General features: G+C 65.8%; 1 protein-coding gene across 1 annotated transcript in view; it reads right to left on the reverse strand.

Annotated features, from left to right (window-relative positions):
- Positions 1–17595, reverse strand: part of LOC119100747 (uncharacterized) — a 66600-nt gene that overhangs the window by 6948 nt on the left and 42057 nt on the right. The window contains exons 4-17 of the mRNA XM_037223861.1: positions 10381–10595; positions 9714–9884; positions 7502–7600; positions 6709–6876; positions 6256–6462; positions 5555–5746; positions 4203–4396; positions 2601–2689; positions 2202–2308; positions 1716–1835; positions 1095–1222; positions 602–711; positions 499–514; positions 73–217 (exon numbers count right to left, since the gene is read on the reverse strand). Of these exons, the coding sequence (XP_037079756.1) occupies positions 73–217; positions 499–514; positions 602–711; positions 1095–1222; positions 1716–1835; positions 2202–2308; positions 2601–2689; positions 4203–4396; positions 5555–5746; positions 6256–6462; positions 6709–6876; positions 7502–7600; positions 9714–9884; positions 10381–10595 (1961 nt within the window). The remainder of the gene's footprint in view (positions 1–72; positions 218–498; positions 515–601; positions 712–1094; positions 1223–1715; positions 1836–2201; positions 2309–2600; positions 2690–4202; positions 4397–5554; positions 5747–6255; positions 6463–6708; positions 6877–7501; positions 7601–9713; positions 9885–10380; positions 10596–17595) is intronic.

Genomic DNA, 17595 nt, shown 5'->3' on the forward strand with positions numbered 1-17595 from the left:
CTGATTGCTTTGGGCGCCGGCGGCGGCGGCGGCGACCGCGGCGGGGGCGGCGGCGGCGGCGGCGGGCGTCACCACCGCGATGGCGGGCACGGCCGGCGGCGGCGGCGGCGCCGAATCCGAGCGCCGCGACTCGGACTTGTCGAACACGCGGATCTCCAGCTTGCCCGAGACGGGCAGCATGTGCTGCGGACTGACGTCCGACTCCATGGACACGGTCCTGGCGGCGGCGGCGACGGCGGCCGAGTCAGCGGACGTGCGTGCGTAGCGGTGACGTCCGCTGCTGGCCAAACGTGACAATACAAGAGCGAGTGGCGATGATTCTACCCGAGCCCACGCAGCGACAGCAAGCCATCAACAGCCATCCTCGAAAGATGGAAGTATTTGGGTGACACCTAGTCTGCCAGGCACACACTACTTCGCCAAACGACTCCCTCCCACCATCGCCAGCGACTCTCCGTCGCCGTCGGTCAGTCAGGGACGGACGACGACCCCCGCGACCGCCCCGGAGCCCCACCTGTTGACCGGCGGTGGAGTCTTGGGCGGCGCCGGGGCGCGGTGCGAGCCCGGCGCCGGCGGCAGCGGCGCCGGCGCCGGAGTCGGCGCGACCCGCGGCCGGCGGTTACCACCGCCGCCACGTTCCGCACCACGTCCACCTCGTAAACGACGTCATCGAAGGTGGCCTGCTGCAGCAGCGGCGGCTCCAGGCCGGCCCTGCGGGAGGCGGCCGGCGTCACGGACCGCGGCAGCCGGGTCATGGGCGTGTCCAGGCCGGCCCTCGGCGAGGCCGGCGCCGCTTCCAGGTGACGTCACGGCACGTGACATCACCGGCGGACCGAGGGGACTCCGGGAGAGGCGGCCCGCACATCGACAGGCGCAAAGCCGACAGCCAGCGCCACCGACTGGCCGGCGGCAGAAGCTCATAAGCGCGTCTTAATCTTAGGAGCTGAACGCGACACACGACCCCAAACCGCCACGACCAGCCCCGTGCCGAGCCGGCATGCGCCGCCGCCGCCGCCCTCCCAACGTCTGACAGGCGCTCGTCGTGGACGGCCCTGCGCCGCCGCCGCGGTCCCGACCCGGCCGCCGCCACTGACCGTATGTGTGGCGACAGCTGGGGGTTGGACCATGACCGCGGCAGGCCCTCGCCGCGGCTCCTGTCCACGGGCACGGCGGCGATCTCCAGGTTGAGGTACTCGAGCGGCAACGCCTGCGCGGCGCCCACCTGGGGCGGAGCGGCGCCAGCGTCACGCACGGTGCGCACAGACCTCACGCTGAGCTGGAGCGCGCGCTGGACTCTCGCTGCTAGTCCTCGCACGGCGCTGGTGAGCTGCGCCGTTCACTCGACATCAGTATAAGCATTCAGCGCCCGCTGTCCGCTTTTAGCAGTACCGGACAGCCCAGCTACCGATAAATTATACTTCCGAGTCACTCGTTCTTGGCCATGGCACATACACGAATAGACTCAAGCCCATCCAGACCACTCATCTGGCCAAATAAGCAAAACATTGTAAACAACGCGCTTCAAAGCATGACACTGACAAGGAAACGGACGGCGCGACCCAAACTTTCAAAGAGCAGATCACTTGGACTCTGCACCGAAACCGAAGCGGCTTCTCTCACAAGCACCTTTCTGAGACAGTATGGACAACAGAGCGGGGCACCAGCTGCCCGGCCGACGTCGCCCAGGCGGGGCGCCGGCCGGCCCCTCACACTACCTGGCAACGGAGCCGCGACTTGATGAGCAGCAGCGGAACGAAGAACGTGTTGGGCGGCGGTGGCGGGCCGCCGGCAGCCGAGCGCGCCGCCCGGCCGGCACCTGACGCCGCCTCTGCAGCCTGCCGAGCACAGGTCGCGCTCCGGTCAGGCCAGGTCACGGGGTCACGCGGGCCAGATCATACGTAGGCTGGCGTCGCCCCTGGCCCACGCGGGTAACGTCACACCCCCGAGTGGAACAGGCGCGTCATTTCGTCCATGCAACGTTATGCTGCATTCCATCAGTCCCTGCCTAGTTTGCTGCGGAGTTCCAGCGCACACGGCTTCCAATAAAATAATATCGAACATTGCGATACACATTACCCATGAACCGTTAACGTGGAGGCGAGCACCCCACCAAGAGCCCAGTCTCCGCCGACGCGCCATCGGTGCAGAGGCTAACGGCCCTCGCCATCTGCGGGGAAGGGCGGCGGGGAGCGCGTGCGGACCTGTTTCCTGTGCTCGGGACTCTGCAGTCCCTGCTCGGCGGCCTCGTGGTCCGTCTCGGCCTCCGAGTCATCGAAGCCCGACTTCCACTGGGAGGCCAGCGTCATGCCTGCGACACAGAGGAGGGCCGGGGTCAGCGGAACCCGGCCCCAGTACCGGCAACGCAATCGTTATTTCGCAATACAACATACTATGACCAGCATCTCCGAGCATATTGCAGGTCACTAACTCAACATAAAACTTTCAACTCAAAACGCCGTAAACCGGCAGTTGAGCAATTCTTTGTGATATCAAGTCTTATCACAAATTCGCACTACAACCCCACCGGCCGGCGTGCCATGGCAGGCGTCGCCCGTTCCGCCTGCTACCGCGAGCCCAGCCGTTGCCCCCGCTCGACTGACCTCCGCCGCCCTTGGTGGCCTGCTGGGACACGTTGTCGTCGTCGGCCACGGCGAACTGCGTCACGCTCACGTCCCGGTGCAGGCTGAGCCTGTCGGCGACGGCACAGACGGCACTCAGGCGGCGCCGGACAGCGCGGGAGACGGGGCGAGGCGGGGGGACGCTAACGAGACACTGGGCAGTGCAGGGACGGGGCGGGCGGGCGGGCGGGGCGGGCGGACGGGGGAGGGGAGGGGAGGGGGCTGACGGGACACTGCACAGCGCAAGAGACGGGGCGAGGTGGGGGGACGCTGACGGGACACTGGGCAGCGCAGGGACGGCGCGGACGGGGGACGCTGACGAGACACTGGGCAGCGCAGGGACGGCGCGGACGGGGGACGCTGGCGAGACACTGGGCAGCGCAGGGACGGGACAGGCGGGGGCACTGACGGGACACTAGGCTGCTCTGAAACCTGGCGACGCCGTCACCGGCCAGTCACACGCAATATAGGCGCTATAGATACAGTGGGACGGCATCGCAACACAACAATATTCAAAGGATCCATACCCTACATCAAATGTGTTATAACGCTAACCAAAATGAGCGTTTTACTTGGTATTCTCCAACGGCAAAGGCCATTCCCGTACATCATGCCACACACTAAGGTAACGCCTTCGGCCGCCATTATGAGGAACTCGCCGAATTCACCCCAGCCAGACATCCGGTCTAATACAACAGTGCCCTGTCCGTCCATAACTAAAGCACGTAACTGGAAGTTTGGAGAGCACGATATTCAGTAAACGTGCTCATCAAACACACCAATCAGAACATGCAGAGTTATCTACAGCGCTCATGTACAGCGTTACAGCGCAGGCACTGTTGCTGATCGGTCGTTTTGGCCGCAGCTTACGCCGTTCCACGTACAACAGCGACCGGGCAAGGTACTGGCGTTCCTTAGACTGCCTGTCGTCCGCAAACTCAGGATGCTATCTATGCTACAAAAAGTTCACGTCAGATCACTCAAACACAAGCAGAGGGATACGCGCCTCCGCTGGTCAACGCAGCGGTGACCGAGCTCAGAACAGCAAAAGACAAGCGAAGTTACGCCGCACAAGCCTCTACAAGCCAATATACGTCGCACCAAACCAGAAGGCGTGATTTTGTGTGTAAAACCTGCCGGCTACAAAACCGCAGGACGACCGAGCCCGCTGCGGAGATCCATCAGAGAACGCGCGCCGTCTACCGGGATCCACCCAGCGGGCCACCGAGACGCGGCCAGCACAGCGCGCGAGGTGACCGGGGCTGACGGCATGCACCGCGCGCCACCTGCGCCGCTCCCACGCCGGCGCCGGCGGCGGGCCGCGCCCGAGGCGTCACTGATCGAACGAGTGCAGCGCTGCGGCCAGGCGCGCCAGCTCGCGGAGTCCTCAACACACCGCCGGACGGGGAGCAGACAGTCGGCCAGACAGACGCGCGGGCCACAGACATACAGACAGAGGCGAGCAGGCAGGTAGACACAGACAGACAGGCGAGCAGGCGGGCCGGCAGTCGGGCACGCGGCACCGACGGACCCAGCGCACGGCAAACGCAAGCCAACGAGCGCGAGCGCGCGAGTTGTACCGACCGTGAGACTGACCGGTTCCGGCTGCCGGCCGAGTGGAAGCGGCGCCGGTGGTCGCGCCGCTCCCGGCGGCCCGTCTCGCGCTCGGTGCCAGTGAGCGGCGCCTCGGAGCCGGCCGGGCCGCTCTGCTGCGGCGTCGACGGCACCGACACGTCCAGGCGGCCGGTGCGCGCCTCCGTGCTGCGGCCGCTCACCTCCTGACGACGCCGACACGGTCAGCAGGGCCAGGCCGAGGGATACCTCGTTGGCACATGAGGGGGGGGGGGGGGACGGCGGGGGAAGGGCGTCTGGATGGCGAGGCAGTCGTGTACGGGCCAGTATGCTGAGGAGCGACTGACGACGTTCGCTGAGATGTGACCTGTACTGGTTGTCAATGTTTCTTACACAGTCATGGGCTCCTCTGACTTATCTGTTTGTGACTCCTATCCAGCGACGTTTACGTACGTTGCACCTTCCACTCCGTTCCGTCATGACCCTTCTACCCTTGTAATCCCTTTGATCGCCACGACCGACATACGCACGGCCAACAAACATTAAAAGAGCACCACATCAATCCCCTCCTGAACAGACCGGATGTACGACGACAAACAAAAGTACGCCTTAGACGCAGCCGCGGCACGAACATCCACCTGTCCGTCCGTTGGCCGTGACCCGTCCCTTCACGAGCCTCCACCCGCCGCGGCCGTCTGACCCGTCCGTCGGTGACCCGTCCCCTCCCGAGCCTCCACCCGCCGCGGCCGTCTGACCCGTCCGTCGGTGACCCGTCCCCTCCCGAGCCTTCACCCGCCGCGGCCGTCTGACCCGTCCGTCGGTAATCCTTCCGTCGGTGAACCGTCCCTGCACGACCCTCCAGCCGCCGCGGCCGGCTGACCCGTCCGTCGGTGACCCGTCCCTGCACGACCCTCCACCCGCCGCGGCCGTCTGACCCGTCCGTCGGTGACCCGTCCCCTCCCGAGCCTCCACCCGCCGCGGCCGGCTGACCCGTCCGTCGGTGACCCGTCCCTGCACGACCCTCCACCCGCCGCGGCCGTCTGACCCGTCCGTCGGTGACCCGTCCCCTTCCGAGCCTCCACCCGCCGCGGCCGTCTGACCCGTCCGTCGGTGACCCGTCCCCTCCCGAGCCTCCACCCGCCGCGGCCGTCTGACCCGTCCGTCGGTAACCCTTCCGTCGGTGGCTCGTCCCTGCACGACCCTCCAGCCGCCGCGGCCGTCTGACCCGTCCGTCGGTGACCCCTCCGTCGGTGACCCGTCCCTGCACGAGCCTCCACCCGCCGGGCCGTCTGACCCGCCCTTCGGTAATCCTTCCGTCCGTGAACCGTCCCTGCACGGCCCTCCACCCGCCGCGGCCGGCTGACCTGTCCGTCGGCGACCCGCGGCGACGCCGGCTGCACCTCCTGCGTGCCGTCGGCCGCCTCCAGAGCGCTCAGCCGCAGCTTAGCCACCGGCCGCCGCGGCGGGTTGCCCTCCTGGTCCGGACGCGCCTTCTTCGGCGACGGGTCGTCGCCGGCGCCCACCTTGGTGGCGTTGCGGTTGTTGTCCACCAGCACCTGCCGGTGGAGCGGGGTCAAGCCGCCGGCATGAGACGAGTCGTGTGCTGCGCGCGGCGGCGAGCCGCGTGGCGAGAGCGGGTGTGCGGCGGGTCACCCAACGCGGCGCGGGGCAGGCCTCAGGGCGTCAAGTTCGCTTCAAGTGCGAAGATCGACGAGGTAGTGATCTGGAGTTGGCCGGTCACTTCCTGAGTAGTCTAAGACGCTGTGTTCGTGCCCGTCAGTGTCAACGTGTCCTCCTCAGTAGTTGGTGACCAACTGCGGATGAGGGCCGAGAGCGGTGTCGGCACGTCTTCCCCAGCGTGTCGGTATATACCTCAGTCGCTGAACTTTCTCGCGTGTGCCTGTGTCGGTTTTGGCGTTAGCGCGACACTTCTTCCAGGTGTCAGCAACAGGCAGCGACCGCCGGCTGGAATCGGTGTCAGTGCCGGTGTTAGTGCCAGTGTCGGTGCCGGTATCAGTGTCGGTGTCGGTGTCGGTGTCGGTGTCGGTGTCAGTGTCGGCGTCACCTTCTCCCGTGTGTCAGTAGCGAGCCGCGGCTGCTGTGCCGAGGTGGCTGTCGGCGGCCGGTAGTTCTCCTGGTTGTCGCAAGCGGCGCTGCCCAGGTCCGTCTGGTACGAGGCCGCCGGCTTGCTGATGATAGCCGGCGTCGAGGCCGGGCCGCCGGCCGGTGCGGTCTCCGCCGCCGCCTTCTCCCAGTCGAACGCGTCGCTCTCCTGCGGGCACGGCGCGCCACCGTCGGACACGACAGCACGGCAAGAGGATCGTGTGCATGCGCTCCAAAACGGACCACAATTAAGGCGAAAAAGCAAATGATGAGTAAGTAAATCCTCTTCATAGCGGTATGCTTATCAACAACGCTCTTTAACCATCAAAAAGTGCAGCAAAACCTCTCATTGATGTACTATCATAGCAAAACCCAACAAAAAGCTGTGGCGTGGCGAAGTGACCGACCAACTGACCTTGACCCCCCGCCGCTTCATACAGCGCTCAAACAGGCCCGACAGCATAGCGTAGTCGGGCTTGTCATAGTAGTCGAGCGACTGAATGTGCTCCAGGAACTGGCGGAAGTCGGACGGCAGGTGCTTCAGCAGCTGGTAGTGGTTGTACTCCTCCTTCATGATGCCCACCTGCGGCCGGAGCGGCGTCAGCGCGGCGGCGGCCAGGGCAGAGCCGGGGTGACGACACTGCGCCATCTCGGCCAACAGCCACACCAACTGTGCGTTACCCAGAAGCAAGGCGGCAGGCCCGACGCCAAACGGCCCGCTCGGCCGACGCCGGGCGCCCACAACTCAGCCCTCCCGCACGCGAGCGCACACCGCGCGCGCTAAATCGGCCGCTGGCAGACGGCCGGGCCGCCGCTGCCGGTGACGTCGCGTGACGTCAGACGTGACGTCACGCGCGGCGGCGAGGCGTCTGCCGCCGAGGTCTCACAGCGGAGGCAGAGGTGGAGTCCAACTCGACAGGCGGAGGACGCCACTGGCGCCGACAACGCTCCCTCCCCCTTGCTCGCCTGTCGGCGCGGTCCACCACACGGCGACTCACGCCGGCGCCCTCCCCAGCCCGCCGCCCGGCCGCGGCACTCCTACCATGGCGCCGGGACCAGCCAGCCGTCAAGCGGCGCGGCAGGCGTGGCGCAGCCTTTCAGCGCCTTTCAGCGCCGTCAGCCGCTGCCAGCGACGCGGCTGGGAGCGAGGGGCGGCGACGGCGGGGCCCGTCCCTGCTGTCGCCGGCCGGCCTCGGCCTGTAGCGCACCTGCTCCTTGTCCTTGATCTTGCGCCAGGGCAGCGAGCCGTTGACGAACTCAACCATCATGTAGAAGAGCGACCACAGGTCGTCCTGGCGTCCCATCTCCTGCGGGGCGAGGCGGCCGTCAGAGGCGCCCCATCGGTCGCCGACCAGGCGGGGGTGACGTGTCAGCACACGAGCCCATGCTCCGGGCGCTCACCAACGGACGGAGCGTTCGGCGGTGCTGAGCGGCTCCGAAACACACTGGGAGTGTGCACACTGACGGAGCGCCAAGGCAGAATAGGCGGGAAAGGCATCATGCCAGGATATGAGCGACGCTCCACTAGCAGGGGATCCGGGCAGTGCAGGACGATACGACTGCAAAACGAGCGTTGAGCTGTGAGGGCCAGAGGCATTCATATGTGAGAATTGCTCTACACAATCCCTGCGCTACCTCATGGCGCCGTGGTCATAACCATCCTCTACCCATTCCTGATCAGTTGCAATCACCGCTCACCCACCCATTTGCCGCTTCCCAGCATTTAAGTTCTAAATTATTGAAAAGTTTCAGGGCATCAGGGCAAAGCTTCAACCTCATTTTCTGAACTGATAATAACAAAATTGGCGTGAATGAAGCTGATCAGACCAGGAGAAACACAAGCAGTAACATTGCTCAATATATCTTAACCGATCTACCCGGTATTTCGCAAACATCTCAGCCGTAACCGTACCCACACCCGTAACTTCCCAAAGTCTGCACCCAAGCCCACCCGTCACCTACTCTGTGTGGATGGCACAGGTATCACCTAGCCCATAAAGTCCCCTAGCGAGAGCTCGGTTCCGGCTTGTGCGGAGTAGCGAGCAGCTTGAACGATTCCACGCAAGCGAGGGTAAATAATCCTCAGGGACACGTATACAAACTAATCTACGAGATCAGTGGGAGCCCACTTGGCACGCGCATCTGACGCCGCCAGCCGAGCGGAGCCAGGCGGCGCCGGCCGGGCCGTCTGGCGGCCGCCGCCCGCCGCAGCCAACACGGCGGCACTGTCGGAACGAGTTCGGCGAATTCGGGTAAACACACCGACTGATAGAGCATCCCCGCGTCGGGACCACGCTGATGAATGGGCCTCAACGGGGGGAAAAACGGCGCAAACAGGTACAGTCAAAACAGGCGGCCGCGCCGCGGTCCGCGCGGCCCCGCCAGCCGGCCGCCGCGGCCAAACGGCGGCCGTCCAGCGCTGGCGGCGGCCGGCCAAACGGCACCGTCCGTCTCCGCCGTCGCCCGGTCGGCCAACGGCGCAGCACGCAAAGCCGCAGAGATCCTCCAGCCGTCGAGACGTGCGCCGTACGACTGTTCTCCGCCTGGTTTGACTGCCAGTGATTCGGCAGACCACGAGCAGGACCATTCATCTTGGCTGAGACGGCTTTGGGACCTTTGGCGGCGGCGCAGCAGCTCCGAGTTGGAGCGTGAGCCGCATTAGCCTTATGATGTTTTGCATACGGCAGAGGCAGCCCGCGGCAGAAGTCAACAGGGCCCACTCGCCAAACGCCGTTACCGGGGTCAACGAAATCTGGCCGGGAGAGGAAACCGAGACGCAGTCGCGTTAGATGCATGCAACCTTCACTCGGCCCACTTTGCCATAAAGAAATAAAGCAAATACAGGAGAGTGGCGCGGGCCAAGAGGAAGGCGAACCGCTTCGCTGCACCCATCAGTCAGTGACGACGCGAAACAGCGCTCCGGTCCCTCCGGAGAGGGAGACTATTTCAGGCGAACAGTCTGCACATGGGCAGCGGCAGAGACAAAGGACCTTGTCACCTCTAACCAACACGGTTGCTATTCTCGCTCGTTATTTTTGCTGATCAGACTAAAATCCTGATGTAGCCGGGTAGGCGAAGGCCGCGTGGCAGCCTTACACGGCACGAGAGCCGAGCCTTCCAATGTCTGTTTAGCCAGAAGACCGGGGGCAAAATGATCAGCTGAACGCATTTCTTGGACAGTGGGCTCAGGGAGCACACCACAAGATCCAGAGCATGAAGGCACCGAAAGCCTAAACCACCCGCAAAACAACCGCACCAATCACTCACTTCTAACAAAATAGCTTGACACGACACCTCACTGTCACTCGGTTCACATGCGTCAGTCCCCACGACACCCAGGCCCGCGGCCGAGCGGCGTCCTCGCCACACTCCGGCCGGTCCTCGCCACTCTCCGGCCGCGCCCGCCGACGCCGGGCGTACCTTGTTCTTATGCGCGTTGATGGCCGCGTACCGGACCGTGCCGCGGAAGCCGGCGGCGGCGCGCGGCGTGCGCACCTCGCCGTACGCGTTCGTGTACTGGCGCGCCAGCCCGAAGTCCAGCATGTAGACCTTCTTGCAGTTGTGCGGGTGTCGGCCCGTCGAGAAGTTGGACTGGAACGGGAGGGGCGGTGGCCGTCAGTGCCGCTGCTGCCGGGGGCAGGGCGCGGCCAACACGGCGTGGCAGACGCGCACGGGGTGGCGCGAGACTCGGCGACGGCGGGCGATGAAGCAGGGACCGCGCGCGGCGAGAGCCGTCGACGTGTCGCGCGGACATGAAGTCAACATGATGTCTGCCCATGTCTGACGTGATGGCTTTGCAGCGTCTGTGGCGTTTGACATGGCCACCTTGTAACGAGAACCATGTACCCTGGAGTACCACTTGCTTTCAAGCATACTCCAGGGCGTCATCCCCACACCCACGCCAGTAGCAGTAGCTTCATGTCACGCAGAGACAATCCCTACACCAAACAAAGCACTGTTTCTACCGGTTCACCATGCGCCGAAAATTAGAACACTGAAGCTCAGTTTTCCCCAGCTCACACCGCCCAGCTTCTTGGCCAAAGCCCAACCCCAACCAGCCCGGCCCGCCACGGCCGGTCCGCCTCACCGGCTTAACGTCGCGGTGCAGGAAGCCCGCCTCGTGGATAGCCTGGATGGAGTGCAGGATCTGGTGGCCCAGCCGCAGGGTAGTGGAGAGCGAGAACGCGCCGCGCGGCTGCGCCCGCCGCAGCTCGGCCAGGTTGCGCCCCTGCAGCTGCATCACCACGTAGTTGAAGCGGTCGTTGCGGCCGCAGCCGATGAAGCGACACACGTGGTCCTTGCCTGCCGGGGCGAGGCGGGCGTCAACATGCGGCAGGCGAGCGGGGGCGTCAGCACAAGGCAGCGGAGTGGGGGCGTCGGCGCCGGACAGGTAAACGGACGTCAGGACGAGGCAGGGGAGAGGACATCAGGACGGAGCAGGAGTCGGCCGTCAGGGAGGGGAAGGCGAGCGGACGTCAGGACGGGGCAGGAGAGCGGCAGTCAGGACGGGGCAAGGGAGCGGGCATCAAGACGGCCGATGGCGGTGTTCAGACAGTCTGGCACGGACGCCAGACAGCGAGCGCTGAGCGGAGACGGACGGATCACGGGTCGGCGGCGGCAATACACGCGGGCGGGCAGCGTCGGCGGTCAGCGAGCAACGGACAGCGTAGCGTCTAGGATCACGTCATAACGAATATCACACAAGATATTACACAGGAAGGCGGATATACTCAGCATCTGTAAAAACAGAGCAGTTGCGTGCCAAAAACCGTAGTGGGCGACGGTTGCGGTAGCAGGAGGCCCAGCGTCAACATCTAGCACCAGCGGACGTCTCCTCGCCGGGGCGGATAGTAATCGTGCCTCTCCAACACGCACACGTCCGCACAGCGACCATTGCCTCCCCGCACGTTAGCCTGACGCTTAGACGCTACAAGTCCCACACACCTCATTACCTGCTAGGAACAGCCGTTTCCATATTATTTAATCAACGTCACTGCGAGCAATAACGCCACTGCTGCCATTCGTCTCGTCCAACTGCTCACAAACAACTGGCAAAGATAGTCTCGCGGCCGGTGCCGGGGCCGTCTGCGGGCCGCCGCTCGGCCCCGGTCCCCCGCCAGGCCGCGACCTGGGGTCGGCCCCACCCCGGTCCGTCCCGGCGGCGCTCGAGCGCCAGGGCGGCGGCGGCGGCGGCGGCACCGGTCCGAGTCAGCCGTGCCGTCACTCAGCGCCGGCGCCGGCCGTCCCTACCGGACCAGCCGCTGCCAACATCAGCCGAAGGCGGCGGCGGCGGCGGCGGTGGCGGTTCCTCCGGCCCCGCGGCCGGATCTGATGCACCGGCCGCGGACAATGGACCGCTCCGACCCGCTCCGCTGCGGTCGTCGGTCGTGGGATGGGAGGCGCCAGGCCGAGCCTCGGAACACGGCGCGGGCGTCGCCCGGCTGGCGCACAGCCCGGCTCCACCCGCGGCCCCTGGCAACCAGCAGAGGTCACCACATCCGCAGTCATGGGCTGGTCACCGATCCCCGGCGCCAGTGTTGGTCGCCGAAGGCCCGTTCAATGTCCCCACCGCTGCCAAGATATGTTGCGCGATCCCCGCGGGGCCTCCCCAGGGCCTCCCACTGACACGTCGAGCTTCCGCACGGCAGCCGCAGCATAATATCAACTTCCAAGCGCACCGACGGCGTTCTTTGGGAGTCAGTCACGCATAGCTCAAATGGTTACGCGCTGCTTTCATTGGCATCGAATAACACGAGATGAGCGCTGATCTGTGGCGCAGGCATCCGGCACGCCTTTATCGGTGCTTCTATTCACATACAACAACACGAGCCGGAGCTCAGTGCAGGTGGAGAGCCGCTGCGAGTGACAACAAGACGACCTCGCTGGGGCTCGGACGCCCGCGGAGCCGCCTGGCAGCGTCCGAAGCTCGGCCTCCGCCGCGCACGGGACAGCACCGAACCGACGGCACCTCCGGCGACCGTCAGCGGCGCTGGAAATAGCCGGGCGGCGGTGCCAGCCGGCGGCGCGGCCGGCCGCAGACCGGTCGGCGCCGCCGCACCTCGGCCAGCTCGCGACCCCGGTCGCCGTCGCACACCGTCGACGGCCCCGACTTCGGGAGGTCTGACGGCGGCGGTCGTCGGTTCGCCCCGAATCGGGGACGTCGCGGCCGTCCACTGACCTCCGCCGTGGCAACTGGCCTCGCACCCCGCACGTGCCTGTTCCAGCAAAGTGCCGTCCCCGCACGCCGGCTGCCGCAGGTGACAGCTCCTGCGCTCCGCCCCATCCCACCGGGTTCGCTTGGTCATCTCAGATGTCAACCGCTGACTTAGACTAGGACTGACATAGCTTAGACTTAGCGTCGGCTTCCCGCCGCGGCAGCTAGCAAGCCCGTGCCACCTCCATGTTCCCACCCAGTGGCGGGCGCGGCGGCCGACGCGCCGCCTGCCCTCTTCACGGCCACCACCCAAACAGAGCCGGCGCACGGCGACGGCGCCGGCGGCGGGCTGCCTCGCCGCGAAGGTCGACCGTGTTGAGACGCCGTCTGCCAGCGGCGCCGGCCGCGACGCGCCGGGCGAGGGCCATCAGTCAGCGGGCCAGCCCAGCAGCCGGCTAAACACGCCGCCCGCGCCTGCTCGGGAGAGGCGGGCCGAGAACGGCCGACCGGTGAAACAAAAAGCGGCGGACCGGTGTCCTCGGTACGGCGGACCTGTCCTTGTTACAGCGGACCGGTATCCAGGGTGGTCGATCGACGTCCCGGGCTGAGCGTCAGTAGAACGGCAGTCACGGACCAGCGCAGCCCGACTCACGACGGCTGGACCCAGCCAGGACGTCACGGCCCGGGGGAGAGTGGAAGAGGCGGAAGAGCAGGGGGGGGGGGGGGGGGACACAGCGGACGGACGGTGGACGCTGCAGCGTCAGCGCTCGGTGACCGTGCCATTAGCTGGACTAGCCACGGGCGGGTCCCAGCATGAGCAAACGAGGGCCTGACCGGCCAAGACGGCGATAAGTTGGCCTCCCTTTCAAGACCTGTTTTCCGGAGTCCCGGATGTCACGCTGGAGCTGCCCTTGGGGCTGGCTGGTTACGCTGCGCACGGGAGCCGACGGCGAAGGAGAAACATGGGGCGGGAAGGACGCGGGCATGAAGGAAGACTACACGACGGCGGCGACGAAAGTTCGACAATACTACCGGGCATGTTGGCGACGAACAAGGAATGGGAGAGGAAACACTAAATCAGCATCATTACTATCGGCAATGTTCTCCCCCCCCCCCCCCCCACAATACCCACTGTTGGCCGAATGTATCTCAGCACCCTATGCCTCTCATTGCATTCCGAGAAACTCCAACGAGTTTTCGTTCACAGAACTCAGCCCGATAAACTCTACAATGGACGGATTTACTGCCTCGACGCGAAAATTACCGGCGCCATCTGCACCAGGCGTTATGGATCTGGCGCCGGCAAGTTCTTAATGGCTCGTCTGAATACGCCCCGACCGACCCCGGGTGGGTTGAGCACACCCCACTGCATACGCTCCGACCGACCCGGCTGGGTCGCGTACACTCCACTGAGAGCTCCGACCGACCCGGATGGGTCGGGCACACCCCGCTGAGAGCTCCGACCGACCCGGATGGGTCGCGTACACTCCGCTGAGAGCTCCGACCGACCCGGCTGGGTCGCGTACACTCCGCTGAGAGCTCCGACCGACCCGAATGGGTCGCGTACACTCCACTGAGAGCTCCGACCGACCCGGATGGGTCGGGCACACCCCGCTGAGAGCTCCGACCGACCCGGATGGGTCGCGTACACTCCACTGAGAGCTCCGACCGACCCGGCTGGGTCGCGTACACTCCGCTGAGAGCTCCGACCGACCCGGCTGGGTCGGGCACACCCCGCTGAGGCGGCCGCCTCAGAGAGGTACGGGCGAAACCGCCGGCGGCCGAGTGCCGACATTGCGGGGGGGGGGGGGGGGGGAGCTGCGACACTGCCCTGTAGCACCGTCTCCCCCTGGCACAGGCTAGCGCCCACGGGCGGTGGGAGCAGCTCTGGCCTCCTGCTGGTGCCAGCTGGCGGCGGCACAGCTGCCCACAATAACGCAGCTCGCCTGTGCGCAACGGCGCGCCGTCACATCCCAGGACACCGTCGTACGTCGAAACTTCCACTCGGTGCTCTCTAACTTTGTGGCCGCCACCCACCACCAGGCCAGGCCGGCGCTCCACGCGCACCACGCCCCGCCACTGCGGCAGGCCTGGCGCGCGCGGCACCCGCGTCGCCGTGGGCACCCTGAGGACTAGAGCGGGGCCCGCGCTTGCGGCGCCTCACTCCAGGCTGCTGCTCCATTTGCTGCTGTTGCGTCACTGCCGAATGCGTCGGTAATGATTTCTGTCTTGACTGGTGAAACGGAGCTGCCAAAGCTACCGTCACTTTTCATTGAACCGCTATCAGCAAAAACGTTTGCACGTTCCGCGCATTTAGTCTCTCCCTCGAAGAACAGGTGCGGACTAATTTCAGCCGTCTGTTGGCCTCACAGCCTGCCGATCCAGATTGGAGCCGCAGTCTCGTGGCTGGCCACAGCGCCAGCACGCGCAGCGCCCAATCCACGCAGAATACGCGGCTGCGGCCCGCCGCCAGCGGTCGGTGGCCGGCGGGCGGCGGCCTGGGTGGTCGGCTGTGGGTCACGGTTACCAACCGAGCCGATCCCGGCCCAGATACGGGGGCCGTCGCCGGCGGCGGCGGCTCCGCACCAGTGGCCGCAGGCGGCGGGCAGGGTCGGCCGTCAGGCGCTGACAGCCGGCCACGCCTGGCGCCAGGTGGCGGGATGATGATGTCACGAACGTCCGACGGGCTGACGGCCGCTGTCAGCGGCCTCAGGTCAGCCACGCCTGTCAGCGGCCTCAGGTCAGTCGCGCCTGTCAGCGGCCTCAGGTCAGCCACGCCTGTCAGCGGCCTCCGGTCAGCCACGCCTGTCAGCGGCCTCCGGTCAGCCATGCCTGTCAGCGGCCTCCGGTCAGCCACGCCTTTCAGCGGCGCCAGGTCAGCCACGCCAGTCAGCGGCGCCAGGTCAGCCACGCCAGTCAGCGGCCTCAGGTCAGCCACGCCTGTCAGCGGCCTCAGGTTAGTCACACCCGTCAGGCGGCCTCAGGTCAGCCGCGCCTGTCAGCGGCCTCAGGTCAGTCGCGCCTGTCAGCGGCCTCAGGTCAGTCACACCCGTCAGCGGCCTCAGGTCAGTCACACCTGTCAGCGGCCTCAGGTCAGCCGCGCCTGTCAGCGGCCTCAGGTCAGTCACACCCGTCAGCGGCCTCAGGTCAGCCACGCCTGTCAGTGGCCTCAGGTCAGCCGAACCTGTCAGTGGCCTCAGGTCAGCCACGCCTGTTAGCAGCCTCAGGTCAGTCACGCCTGTCAGCGGCCTCAGGTCAGTCGCGCCTGTCAGCGGCTTCAGGTCAGCCACGCCTGTCAGCGGCCTCAGGTCAGCCACGCCTGTCAGCGGCCTCAGGTCAGCCACGCCTGTCAGCGGCCTCAGGTCAGCCGCACCTGTCAGCGGCCTCAGGTCAGTCGCGCCTGTCGGTGGTCGTGGCAAGATAAGCCGCACCTCGCCGCGTAATTAGCTCTGGCCAGCCCTTCGCCTTGGTGACCTCAGGTCCGTGACGGCTCCATGGTTCCGGTAGGTGAGGCCAACCACACCTGACAGTGACCTCGGGGGGGGGGGGGGAGAGCCCGATCCACCGGCCAAATCTGGGGTCACCTCCGCCTGCACCGGTCACGCGCCGCTCCCAGGCCACCGCTCCTCCGCGTCTCCCGCCGTGTCACCCACTGACCCGGTACGGCCGGCCCGAGGTCGTCTCGCCGTGACCGGGTGAGCCAGCTCGCGCCGCCAGGTGCGGCCCAATCGATGCAGCGGTCCCTGGGGTTCATCCGTGTGCCGCGCGGCCCCGGCCCGACCCAGGCAACGAGTCGCTGACGGCCGGCGCGGCGGGTGGCGAGGCGCCGAGGTCCGCCGGGCAGCACCGAGACACGGCCGCCCCGCCGCCGCCGCGGCCGAAGGCGGACGCGCGGCAGGTGAGAAGGTGGCGAGACGACGCGTGACGCGTGGCGTCCGGCGCCGGCCCTGGGTGCGAGCCGTCCCGGAACGGACGCATTGTCTGGTCCGGCTGGCACTGAAGCGTCGGGTGGCAACCGGCCAAAGATCGTCCGCCTGGATCGGTGCGGCCGTGTTGTAGCGCTGTCGGGCGGGTAAAACCCACCGCAGGCCTGTCTGGCTGTCTAGCGAAAGGTCAGAGGTAGAATTATCCCATGACTTTTGATAAGCTTTGATGAGGACGGTGGGTTCAGCGTACATCAATATACCATAATCTGCAAGTACTCTGAATGCAAACCCACAAATGTCTGACAGAAATTGTGAAAATGGCAAAATGCTATCTGACCGTTACGTCGCGAAGCGGACGTCTGGAAGAAAGTCCCTTCTAATGGGATTAACTGCATACGCCAAACCAGTGTAAGTGGAAACAGCGATGCAAATTGCACATCTCTTCACAAGTTTTCCATTTAATGTCGCCCTAACAGCCTCAGACAGCTTGCCCGGAGAATACTCAGCGCCTATCCCGGAGAATACACGGTGCCTTTCCCGAAGAATACAAGGTGCCTTTCCCAGAGAATACTCAGCGCCTATCCCGGAGAATACACTGCGCCTATCCCGGAGAATACATGGCCGGCGCCTGTACAGGAGAATACTCAGCGCCTTTCCCAGAGAATACACGGCACCTGCCCCAGAGAATACTCAGCACCTATCCCGGAGAATACACTGCGCCTATCCCGGAGAACACACGGCATCTTTCCCGGAGAATACACTGCGCCCTTCCCGGGTAATACTCAGAGCCTATCCCGGAGAATACACGGTGCCTTTCCCGGAGAATACATGGCGCCTGTCCCGGAGAATACTCAGCGCCTATTCCAGAGAACACATGGCGCCTGTCCGGGAGAATACTCGGCGCCTTTTCCAGAGAATACACGGCGCCGTTTCGAAGGGCGTGCGCCCGGCCGCCGCCGGCCCCCCTGCCACCAGGCCGGGACGGGCCAAACCGTAGATCAGACGGTCTGGGTCGGCCGCCAGGGCCGCCGCGACACACCCGCCCCCCGCCCGGGCCCTGTACCGGGGCGTGGACGGCCGGGCAGGCCGGCCGACGGCGCCCCTCTCTCCGCCTCCCGTCCCGACCGCAGGCTGATCAACAGAGCAGCGGCCGGCGGCGCCGCGGCCGAGAGAGCGCCGCAACCACTGCTAAACGGCCGGCCACTGACGCCGCACTGCTTAG

Source organism: Pollicipes pollicipes, unplaced genomic scaffold, assembly GCF_011947565.3.
Source record: "Pollicipes pollicipes isolate AB1234 unplaced genomic scaffold, Ppol_2.1 Scaffold_2555;HRSCAF=2994_pilon_pilon_pilon, whole genome shotgun sequence".
NCBI lineage: Eukaryota > Metazoa > Arthropoda > Thecostraca > Pollicipedomorpha > Pollicipedidae > Pollicipes > Pollicipes pollicipes.